At 36.4% G+C, this 12,756-nt stretch overlaps 1 protein-coding gene across 1 annotated transcript in view; it reads right to left on the minus strand.

Moving 5' to 3' along the window:
- ARAP2 (ArfGAP with RhoGAP domain, ankyrin repeat and PH domain 2) overlaps nucleotides 1–12,756 on the minus strand; it is a 127,453-nt gene that overhangs the window by 37,682 nt on the left and 77,015 nt on the right. Inside the window, exons 20-24 of the mRNA XM_013129061.3 lie at nucleotides 12,054–12,217; nucleotides 10,531–10,743; nucleotides 8,276–8,381; nucleotides 5,763–5,910; nucleotides 4,881–4,949 (exon numbers count right to left, since the gene is read on the minus strand). Coding sequence (XP_012984515.2) covers nucleotides 4,881–4,949; nucleotides 5,763–5,910; nucleotides 8,276–8,381; nucleotides 10,531–10,743; nucleotides 12,054–12,217 — 700 coding nt within the window. The remainder of the gene's footprint in view (nucleotides 1–4,880; nucleotides 4,950–5,762; nucleotides 5,911–8,275; nucleotides 8,382–10,530; nucleotides 10,744–12,053; nucleotides 12,218–12,756) is intronic.

The raw sequence follows: 12,756 nt of genomic DNA on the forward strand, positions 1-12,756 counted from the left end.
AGGTCATAACACAATTCAGTGAAATTTAAATCAGTGACATGTCATATCTAAGAGACTCAGTATGAGACTCCATAGTTCAGCTGAGAAACTCTCCTACATCTTACCCAAGTATCAAGCACTTATTTTCCACATTCTTTGGATAACTTTTTTCCCATGGGATGAAAAAAAATTATTTTCAAATGTATACATTTAAATACAATTCCTACTGCATTTCTTTTTAGCCCTTTCTCTCCCCTTAAATTAAAGTACAAAGTGTTATTTTCTTCAATTTTGTAAGTTCTACTTGTACAAGCATTCTCTCTGAAACTAAAAGGAATAATTCTAGCAATATGTTAAGAATGAATGAGAACAATTTTGACAGTTGCTTACCACCTAATAAAATAATAAGCCCTGTCACTGCTGCCTTACAAATCTTAAGTTCTATAAAAGTACTGCAAATCATCTCTTCCTATTTATGAGGCCTGGATGGATGAGCAAAGAGCACCTGACTGAATACAGATGTGCAAACAAAGCATTGAAGAGACGGAAGCAGGGCACGTGACCCAAGAAAAGTGCAGAGTATAGTACAGTGTCCCACTGTATACGGATGAGGTGAGAAAACGCAAGGCAGACCCCAAGTTGAAGCTTGCAAGGGATATGAAGGGCAACAGGAAAGGATTCTACAAGCGTAACAGTAAAAGAGACTGCAGAAAATAAGGCCCCACTGCTGAACAGGGCAAGGGACTAGGTGACAAATCACACATAAAAGGTAAAGGTACTCAATGCTACCATCACCTCAGTCTTTGCTGATGACCTTCAGGTATACTAGGCCCCTTAAACCAGAGGGAAGGTCTGGAGCAAGAAAGTTTATTCTCAGTGAAGGAGGACCATGTTAAGAAGCACTTAAAGAAACTAGATGTCCATAAATCAATGAGTCCTGACAAATAAGACATACAAGTGCTGAGGGATCTCACTGATATCGCTATAAAGTCACTCTCAATTAACTTTGAAGAGTCATGACTGGGAGATGTTATCAAAGACTGTAAAAGCATAAGTATCAAACCTATCTCCAAGAAGGACAAGAAGGAAAACCTGGGGAGGTACAGGCTGGTTAAACTCACCTCAGTCCCTGGGAAAGTGAGAGAGAAAATCCTTCTGAAAAGCATTTCCAGACACGTGGATGAGAACAAGGTGATTGGAATTAGTCAGCATGGACTTATGAGGGGGAAACCAGACTGGCAGTCCTCCACACTGAGGATACTATGGATAAAAGGGTAGCAGCGAATGTTTTTTACCTCAGTTTTAGTAAAGTCTTTGACAGAGTCTTCTATAACATCATCCATCAACAAGCTGAGAAAATACAGGTTAGATAAATAGACAGTAATATGGATTGAAAACTGGATGAACAGCCAGAAGACCATTACTTGAACATTAGGAAAAGGTTCTTCACTAAGAGGGTGATCATTCATTGGAACAGGTTCCCCAGGGAAGTGGGTCAAGCCTGTCAAGATTTCAAGAAGCATCTGGATCATGCTCTTAGCCACATGATTCAGTTTTAGGTAGTCTTGCAAGCACCAGGCAGCTGGGACTGGATGACCCTTCTGGATGTCTTACAACTTGAAATATCCTATGATTCTAAAATAATTCTGTGATTAGATAGCAGATTTTGTTATTTTGTTTCATTTTTAAGGTTAAAGTGATATTGCTATTATTTTTGTAAAGAATTTAAAGCTTAGCCACGTGTTATGAGAAGCAAGCCAGAGTCTGTTAACACAGTAGGGTGTGACCATCAATTCAGAAAGGTGACTATTAATGCTAGAGACTTTGCTGACAGCAAAGTAAAAACTGTTAAAATCCTGGTTCGATCTGTCTTTAACTCCACCTACCATCAACCTGAAGAATGCCAGGGAAAACAGTCCAAACAGGCCCAATTATTCATGAAGGTTCCAATTCAATTATAAAGTTCAATCTTTGGAAGCCTAGCTTTTCATGTGCTAGATAGAAGTTTTCAGTAAAAGCCTTACGAGCTTTAGAAAGACTAAGCTTCTATTTAAAACAAACAAAAGCAAGTCTCTATTTTTTCTTCAATTGGCAGCCTTCTAAATACAGTACACCTCATAAATGTGATTTTGCAGTGGTATCTGGGGTGGAAAAAATAACAGAATAAAAACACTTTATTTGGTTCTTCTCTATATTCCTCACAGCTTCACATTTAGACAAACACACGTAGCCAGCAGTTGCTGCTGTATTCATCAACAGCCTTTCAGTTTTCTTTCTACCTTTTTCTCCCTATTTATGTCTCTACTCAATCTTCTCTACTCACGAAAACTCCTCTTGTATCATTCTAATTTCTCCAAAAGGTACTAAAAGCATTTAATGATTACAACTTTCCAGAGCTGCTCAGAAAATGTTAATAGTGGAACATGCTGTAACAAGAGATTTTTTTTTGTTATAAAACCACAAAAAACAAATTTTAAATCTATGCATCTGCACTATCTTAGGCTAAAAAAAATTATACTCTGCTCTCAAAAAGGCCCTTTTCACAGATCCCAGAATTAATAAATTCCATTAAGAATGCTTCAACCCCTGCTCTGCAGAATGCTCTTAGGGATATCAAATTTGGTTAGGGATTTTTTGCCATTAACAAGGCAAATGTTTCCATTCTGCAAGACAGACATTAAAGTTTAAATTGTTTCCCAGTGACTCCTCACCCGACACCAAAGAGAGGAAACAGCATTCTCCCTTCTATACGTACATTCACAGTGGGCCATTATGAGCAGAAAGGTTGATGCCATTCGGACTCAGACAATAAGAAATATGAGATAAAAATAAGACTCCAGACAGCAATTCATAGAACATTCAATTTTGACATGTATTTGCAGGACCCTGTATTCTTAATAATAGCTTACAAGGTACCACAGAACTGTTGCTGGAATGTGGAAAGCAGACAACAAAGGATTACAGATTTTTTTTTTTTCAAGCTAGCTTTCTATTAGTTTCTAAGATTCTGTAAGCAACAAAATCACTGAAAGCTTCTCCACCACTTCAGATTTCTGAAAAAAGTTTTTAAGCTCTGTACAAGAGTTGTGGTCAACGGCTCAATGTCTGGCTGAAGACCAGTAACGAGCGGTGTCCCTCAAGGACCAGTGTTGGGACCAGTCTTGTTTAACATCTTTGTTGGTGACATGGACAGTGGAATTGAGTGCGCCCTCAGCAAGTTTGCCAATGACACCAAGCCATGTGGTTCAGTTGATACACTGAAGGGAAGGAATGCCATCCAGAGGGACCTTGACACGCTTATGAGGTGGGCTAATGATAATCTCATGAACTTTAACCATGCCAAGTGCAAGGTCCTACAGGTGAGTCAGAGCAATCCCAGGCACAGCTACAGGTTGGGCAAAAAGGAAAGTCAGAGCAGCCCTGCGGAGAAGGACTTGGGGGTGTTGGTCGAAGAGAAAATGAACATGATCGGCAGTGTGCACTTGCAGCCCAGAAAGCCAACCATATCCTGGGCTGCATCAAAAGGAGCGTGACCAGCAGGTCGAAGGAGGTGATCCTGCCCCTCTACTCTGCTCTCCAAAGACCTCACTTGGAGTATTGTGTGCAGTTCTGGTGTCCTCAACATAAAAAGGACATGGAACTGTGGGAACAAGTCCAGAGGAGGGCCACGAGGATGATCAGGGGACTGGAGCACCTCCCATATGAAGACAGGCTGAGAAAGTTGGGGATGTTCAGCCTGGAGAAGAGAAGTCTGTGTGAAGACCTCATAGCAGCCTTTCAGTATCTGAAGGGGGCCTACAGGGATGCTGGGGAGGGACTCTTCATTAGGGACTGTAGTGATAGGACAAGGGGTAACGGGTTGAAACTTAAACAGCAGAGGTTTAGATTGGATATAAGGAAGAAATTCTTTACTGTTAGGGTGGTGAGGTACTGGAATGGGTTGCCCAGGGAAGTTGTGAATGTTCCATCCCTGGCAGTGTTCAAGGCCAGGTTGGATAAAGCCTTGGGTGATATCGCTTAGTGTGAGGTGTCCCTGCCCATGGCAGGGGGGTTGGAACTAGATGATCTTAAGGTCCTTTCCAACCCTAACTATTCTATGATTCTATGGTTCTACATTTCCTTCTACCTCTTAATTCAACCACCTTAGCATTGTTATGAAACTTACTAATTTTTGCTTGAATTAGGACTTTACACAAATGTCATTCATACTGTGAAATATGTTATCACTTCGCTGTTCTTACCACTCTGAAGTTATTCAAAACTTGTTAAAGGTAAGACTGGAACTCAAGATGCTAATGGGCAGCATGAGATCTCCCATTTTCTTGTACCTTATCGCAGAGTTCAGTTTGACTGATAAACTATGTGTCTGAAGCTTCCCCTAATACTGTTTGTGCTCTGGGGTTCTAGAACTTGTCAGAAAACAGGATGCGACTAAAGGTTCAGATGCCTTAAACTCAAAGGGATGATGAAACTCTAATGAAGAGAGACCATGTATACCCAAGTCTCATTAAATAATAAAAGTATTGATAAACACTTGAAGGTATTCAATACATGTTTAACACTAGACAGAGACAGGGCATCACTTTCACATTTCTAAATGTTGACCATTTCCTTCTATTACAATTTATAAAGCAAGGTAAAAGCACGTAACAACCTGTATGTCAACCCAGTGCTCACGTCAGAATGTAATTCCACAGTATGTTCTACAAAGAACTGTTTAGCTTCATAACTTTACACCTCCTCTTTTATTTCATTTTATTTCCTTCAATTCTTTATTCAACAACACTGGTCACTACACAAACTTAGAAAGTTACATTTAGAAATCCAGGTATAAAAAAATGTAAACAACAAAATAGTCTTTGTTGAACCTGTTCTCATGCTAGTTGATATTTGTCACTTACCTGAGTGTCTTTCCACCTGGTAATAAAGCTGTTCTCTATATCCATTTGTTTGACCTGGTCTTCATTTATCTGTTTGAAGTGGATAATTTCTGATCAGTAAATAAGTATAACAGGGCTAGTATAAAATAAACTAGCTAACAGTAATAAAATAAGCTAAAATAAATACAAATATAGATGCTTACATCTAACAGCAATAATTAATAACATAATGATAGTAAATATAATTGTAATTAACAACTTAATTAATTTTATAGAAGCAGATAAGCACGATATTCTATCAGCCAGAAACAGCACTTTGTTGATGGAACTTGCTACCATAAACATTACCAAATATATGTTGGAAGAGAGAGTACTCCATGAAAAACTGCTAAACAGTTTCACAGTGGCACAAGTAAACTCTAAACTAAAATGGCTAATACAAATTGCTGCTAGTAGCATCTTCTTTATGCAGCTGGATTTTATGTTCTTTCTAGATAAGTAACCACTTTCTCTAGTCTTCACTGTAACCACAGCTTGGAGACTAAAAACACACTTCTTCCATGCTTCAGTTCTAATTAGGCCCATAAAATTTGAATAGAAGTATTACTTTTAATAGTCAATCTTAGAATTGTCTTAAAATTAGTATGCTGCTATAAGCAAGAAGAATGTGTACTGATTTGAAAAAAAGCAGCTCACAGCAATAGTGTAAATAAATTCTTCTCTGCACAGGCTAAGCTAGCTGGGAAATAAAACTTAGAGCAGACAAAGAACAATGCCCACTGAATTAGAGTTTAAAAGCCCTGCAAATTCTCAGAAAGTGTAGATCATCTTTAAGAATATTTCTATATTTTAGCATGTCTAACAGCTGAGCAATTAGGACCCTTTTATATAAAAGATACCTACATCAAAAAGTTGCACATAATTTTTAATTAGGTCTTCAATTACATTGACTTCTTCACTAGTTTGGCCTTCAGTTTGAAATAAGCACGAGGAAAAAACCATGGCTAGATTATGAGGGTTCATATGATTGATTTCAGAACACTTCTGCACTCTGTTGAAGGAAAAATAAACATATTTAGAAGGCTTCATTGTTCCTTTAATTGTCTGACACTTCTCTACAGAATATGGAGTGCATTTTAAAAATAATTACATTGAATTCAATAAAAAATCTAATACTATTTTTATATTTATTTCTTTATACTCTTTATCTCACATATTATTACAGAAATGAAAATTCACACTATCTGCATCTCAAGTGATATAAAAAATATTCAGAATAGAATAGAATAGAAACAGAATAGAATATTTCAGCTTGAAGGGACCTACACCATCATCTAGTCTGACAGTCCAATCATTTAGGTGCTGACCAAAAGTTAATGCCTATGGTCCTGGTTTCAGCTGGGATAAAAACTGATTTTCTTCTTAGTACAGTGCTGAGGATTTGGATTTAGGGTGAGAATAATGTTGATAACACACCATTGTTTTAGTTGCAGCTAAGTAGTGCTTATCCTAAGTCAAGGACTTTCAGTCTCATGTTCTGCCAGTAAGGGGCACAAGAAGCCAGGGGAGAGCAGGGAGAGAATAGACACAGGACACTTGACCCAAACTACCTGAAAAGGTATTCTATAACACAGCACGTCATGCTCAGTATATGAACTGGGGGGAGTTACCTGGAAGGGAGCAGTAACTGCTCGGGTTGGGCTGGGCATTGGTCAGTGGGTGGTGAGCAATTGTATTGTGCATCACCTTGGTTTCTTGGGGTTTATTCCTATTATTATTATTATTTACTTTATTTCTACAATTGAACTGCTCTTAACACACATTTTATCTTTTTCCAATTGTCCTCCCAATCCCACAGAGGATGGAGAAGTGTAAGCAAGTGACTCCCAGCTGCCAGCTGGGGCTAAACCACAACAGCATGTTAAGGGCACTGCTCAATCACCTCTTCAACATTCAGAAGTATGGTGCATCAAACACCTCTCTAGGAAGCCTGTTCCAGTATCTGGCTACCCTCTTGATAAAGAAATGTTTCCTAACACCAAGTCTGAATTGAACCTCCCCAGATACAGCTTTGAACTATTCCCACACATCCTATCAATAGGTCCCAGGGAGAAGAGATCAGCATGTCCCTCTCCACTTCCCCTCCTCAGGAAGCTTTAGAGAGCAATAAGATCATCAATCAGGCTGCTTTTCCCCACACTAGACAAAGCCAAAGTCCTCAGCCACTCCTATAAGAAATTTCTTTCAGCCCTTTCACCAGCTTTGCTACCCTCATCTGGATTTGTTCAAGGACCTTAACAGCCTTTACAAATTTCGAGGCACAAAACTGCACACAGTACTCAATGTGAGGCTGCACCAATGCTAAATACAGGTTTGCTATGTTACATAAGTATATTGTAGAATTTATGATCTAATATCAAACAGAATGTGGAAAGAAATGTGATCATTCTTAGTTTCTATACTTATGGTAAAGTTTTCATATCCGTTCTGCTGTTTACATAATGTGTCCTCGATTAGAGGCAAACACTTTAAGAGCATCACAGACTTGTGGCTGTTACACACATGAATTCAAACTTCTTTCAGAATGGATACAATAGCACATTAATATATCTAAACTGGACATACTTGAAAACATCATTAAACACAATACTTGCTAGAATAATTTTCCCAACAATGACACCAATCTATTTCATAATCATATAAATAGTTTTTAAAAGACATCTAAACACAATATCCTGTAAGAAAACGTTCTACATATTCTCTACCCACTACAATTTACCAGGAATATAATTTGACTTATTCAATAGATAATATAATATAATGTAGACCATTACTATTTAACCACGACAGAACCACCCAAGTCACACATTTTTTTTATACATTCACTGCTGCTTCTTTGATGTATGAATAAAACATTATCTTTGTTTCCTAACAAAATCTGTATTTTGGATATTCTCTACCACTATCTCACTAGTTGCAAAATGAAGCATTGATGAAAAACAGAAATGGCAGCTAATTATTAAAGTTATGATGTGCAATACAGTTTGCAAAGCAGGACATTTTCCCTTTAAAAATCTTTTAATTTTAAGAGCCATTTGCAACAGTCCTCAAGAAGACTACCAGACTGGGGTAAAATGAGTTTTTATAAGGGAAGTGGCATGAAAAATTAGCCTACTTGGACATATACACTGAAAGCCTTCCCACTGCTAAGCTATTCCATCCCACTGATACGTATAGATACCTACTGCTAAAATTAATACCAAAGAAGAAACATATTATGAATTAGACGGAATCAAATTTAATTAATTGTCACAACTAGATAAGCTTCCGATGCGTGCCACATTTCATTTATTATAGAGTTATATTGAGAATACATAACAAAAATTTCTCTGCTATAGAGCATCATTTGCATTGACCTGTACAGATGTTCAACTAAAGCAGCCAAAGTTGCCCTATTGACTGGCGGAAGCGTCCGAATAAAAGCTCCATACTTCCTCACACGTTCCTTTTCATTCTGTGTATCTGCCGGAAAGTAATAATCATTAAGCATTAATAGCAATGCACACTAAAAACCAGTAGCAGTCCTCATTATCTATATTGGCATCATCTAGACATTTAAAATTACAATTTACCCTATCAACTTCTTCTTCATAAAAGTAGTACTGACAATCTAACAAAGCCTATTACTGTACACCAGCTCAGGGAAACAGTAGCAGCAATAAAGAAGGACAGTTTTATTTTCAAGCACCATTTGCTACAGTTTAAGACCAAATCCCAGTATAGCAATTGTTTTTTCTCTCACAGGATATTTAACCTGTAGTCTACATGTGCATGTACCTACATATGCACAAGTATAAATATACTAAGAGTTCCCAGAGATGAGTAACAAAAAGATCTTTTAAATTTTTATCAGAAAAGTGTCTCAAGGCCCAAAGTAGTTTAAATATCCAAATATATAAGACTGAGGGGAGCAAAAGGAAAGAGGTGGTGAATAAGTTGTACAAAGTTACATAGCTGATGACTGGAATTCCAGCCTTGGGAATTCTGAGTATCTCAGACAAGCCACAGCTCTCCACCTTCAAGTTCATTCTGCCTCCCTGTGCTGCACAATCCTGCTCAGGGCATAAGCAAAGTTAATGTAAATTTTATTTATGTTTTTCTTTTCAGTCCCTTGCTTCTCTCAAGTTTCTGAAGAGAAAGAGTGCAGAACTCTCATCTCTTCCAGCTGATTGCTAGCATTCTCTACTGCACTATGTTTTGATTTCTTCAGTAATTGGAAGATAAAATAAATGAACTAAGAACAAAAAAAAAACAGTTTAAAGATTTTCTATTCTGTTTTCCTAAGTGTTTCAGTCTTCCCACAAGTACTTTCAGTGTCACTTAATTATAACAGGACAGGATTTTCTGCTGTAAAGCTGAAACAGAATTCTAGCCCCATGTGCAAATCACGAAGTTAAATCATTGTAACACCATTATGCAGTTTCACAAAAGAGCTAATTAAATCTCAACTGCTGCAGATACAGATTTTTCTGATTTCTGATGAGAGCAACCTTGTGGTAAGTGAATAAATTCTTAATATTCTTTCCTATAGTTTGTTCAAATCGAGGTTAAAGTTCAAAAATGTGTAATATTCATACTTAAATCTCCCATAGTTCTAGTGGTTCATAATAAAGCAACCTCTCTAAATTTGAATTTTTAATATATTTTTTTAAGACAGAATTTGCCACACAGTAAATAAGCCTGTATTATTTCAATGCATTAATGCAGAAATTGATGTTCTATCTTAGCTTTTTCTAAAAATCTCTTACTGCTACACATCATTTGCAACTTTATAGCACAGTCTGGGGGGGGAAAGAGTTTATTTCTTGTAGTGTGCAAATACCACAATATAGAAGCAAATATAACTGAAATATAGCTACTTTGTAAGAACACTATAAAAATAATTACAATTTATGTAATGAGCAACTAATTAATGTATTAGCAATCTCATAGCTCTGTTTTCAAGCATATAGATAGAGATATGTCGTCATGTTTTAAATAAATTACAAATTACAATTTGGGTTGAAGACACTTAAATTTCCCTTCAAGTTAAATTAATGTTTCTAGAGAACTGGAAAACAAGTAACAGTTGTTGAGAAGTTTACACTGTACATAACTTTATGTGAATGCTCATAGAAGATACTTGAAGAAATTAAGCAGTAAAACATTCATTTACCAATAATGCAAATGATAGCATCAACAATTTGCCACTTTCGAACTGAACTTCTACACAAGGTCAAAAGACAGAGTACATGGGTTTTTTTCCCACTCTAGCATACATATATTCCTTGAATTACCTATTTCTTGCTTCCATGAAGTGTTGTCACTTCCTACCTCAGCTAATCTAACTACAACACAGTGCAACAGTGGTCTACTATTTAGAGATAAATTGTCAGAAAATATCACTATTTGTTATTATTATTCTGGTTCACATAAAGGCAGTAATATTATCTCTGACTGACAAAAGTCTATTGCAGCCAGGCTGTAAACATTTTTTTACTCATTACAATTGTTTTGTCAATTATCAGTTAACATAGGTCAACACAGGGCAAGTAATAAACAACCCCCTCAAATTGTATACTGAAAATTTACATATAAACTTTTTTGTATCAAGTGCTATTGAATACATTACCTAATGCCGAGATCCAAAATGGATAAAGCTCTTTAGTGAGAAGTGCATCATCTATTTGAGAAAGAAAACCTTTCAGTACATCAGTCACATCTTCAAGCTGGTGTTTTCCTGCTCTTAGTTTAACACTCCTTGCATCTTTTTTGAAGCTTTCCAGCAGTTCAGCCACACTAGAAGAGTCACCACTCTTCAGGTAGATCTGCTTGCTACCTAAACCTAAGTTACAGAAACATAGGACAGGAAAATAAATAAATGTAAAATCAATAATTCTTTCTATATTTCTTTTCTATATGAAAAGTGTATCTGGCTGTCAAACACACTGATTTTCATACTAAAATCTCTCTGCCTTTTGCACATTCTCACTTTGTAGTAAAAAAGCTGGCACATCTGCTAACATTAAACCAGACCTCTTTGCAAAAATACATACCATAACATCAAGCAAGCCTGGGCTTACAATTTCAGGAGTACTTTACAGGCAACTCAAACATCAAAATCTTTTCAGGACTTCCTCAAACAATAGTTCCAAACAGCACAGTAAAGGAAATAAGTTTCAATAGTTGGTATTGTATTAAACATAGAATAAAGTTGTTTTTATGAGCAAAGCTCCCTCTCTTTTATTACCCTACTGATCAACTCAACTTAACACTCAGTAAAGTATTATCATATTCATCAAAACTGAAAAATTTCACTCTTAAAAACCTCAAGATTAGTTGAAAGTATTCAATTTTTTGTGATTTTTCTCACATGCAGGAAGACATCAGATAGCCACTAGTCTTATATTTAACAATCACCAGAGCCCAAAGCCAACTTAAAAAGAAAATTCATAATCTAAAATAAAGTCAAGACTACCTCCAATTACTGCACATGAGAAAAACATTTTTTTTTTTTTTAGTTGTGGAAGTTTAGCATAGATGAGCACTCCATTTTCTCTTTGAAAAGGGTTTCCTGCATTACTCACATCTCTTGAAAGATAACCTTTTACACAAAACCCGGCTTTTTTTATTCACCTGTCAAATCGTACTCTGTCAAAAACTATGAAATCGCATCTTATATTCTTGCAATTCACCTTTCCTGTAATGCCCACAATTCACTAGCATTTGATACTGCCTTTGTGTCGTTACTGCCAAGAACAACTCTGAGACTCAATCGTGTCTGTCATCTGCAGACCACAACTAAAGATAAAACCTTTACTATGAGGACACAAAAACATATATGTATATATCTAATGCATACAAATATTTATTCAGCTTTCAAATGAGTATTATAACACCCAGTAACACTGATCCTGAAAGAAACTATAGTTTCCAATAAGGATCTAACAATGTAAATTTCAGTGCATGAAATAGTGTAAACTGCACTCGGAATAATGCCTGTTGCTAATAATTTATAAAAAAAAATAGGTTGTTTTTTTTTTTTTTTATTTTAGGCAATAGTTAATATATAAACTAATTTAATAAGAGCTGATGTTGTAGGGGCTTAGATACTATACAAATGATCTTTGGTTGAATAAAATTCACTCTACTTACCATACTGTGTAACAAATGCTATACAGCTGTTCACTATAATAGGAACATCATTTTTGCTGAGCTGCTGATCTTGTAATGCATTACCATCTGTACCTGCTGCTTTTTCAATTGCAGTATACCAAACCATGAAATCCAGCTTTGTATGGCCATGGATGTATAAAGTTCTGAAAAGTATAAAAATATTTTGAATACTGGAAAGAAATAGAAAACTGATGTTCTTCTACTACAGCAACCAAGCCAACATCTGGAAAAAAACATGAAATACTTAGAAACAAGGACCCTTCCACCACAAAAAGCTGTGGTGGTGGCCTGTTGTTACTGTACCTTCTTTTTCCAATTGCACTTGTACTAGCAGTGTCACAATAAATGAAGGAAGATCCACAAACCTTTCATAAGTCCAAGCCACAGTAAAGAGGAAAACAGAGAAAGCTTCCAATACTGGAAAAGGCTCTTCTTCCGTGTTTTCAGTTACTTACAACCCCCCTCCCCTCCCCCAACCCCACTTTCACATGGGAGCTCAGACATATTGAACTTCCATCCTTCACATGTATCAAAATGATCATCCCTCAGGAAATCACAGAGCTAAGTAATATGCATGAAAAAAAAAAATTAAGAATAAGCTAATGCAACACTTTAATTACTGGTTTATTTCAAAGCATGTCTCTGTTCTGATTTTAGTGTATTCAGAAAAATATAAAGCATA

The sequence above is a fragment of the Melopsittacus undulatus genome, chromosome 7 (genome assembly GCF_012275295.1).
Source record: "Melopsittacus undulatus isolate bMelUnd1 chromosome 7, bMelUnd1.mat.Z, whole genome shotgun sequence".
In the NCBI taxonomy this organism is placed as follows: Eukaryota; Metazoa; Chordata; class Aves; order Psittaciformes; family Psittaculidae; genus Melopsittacus; species Melopsittacus undulatus.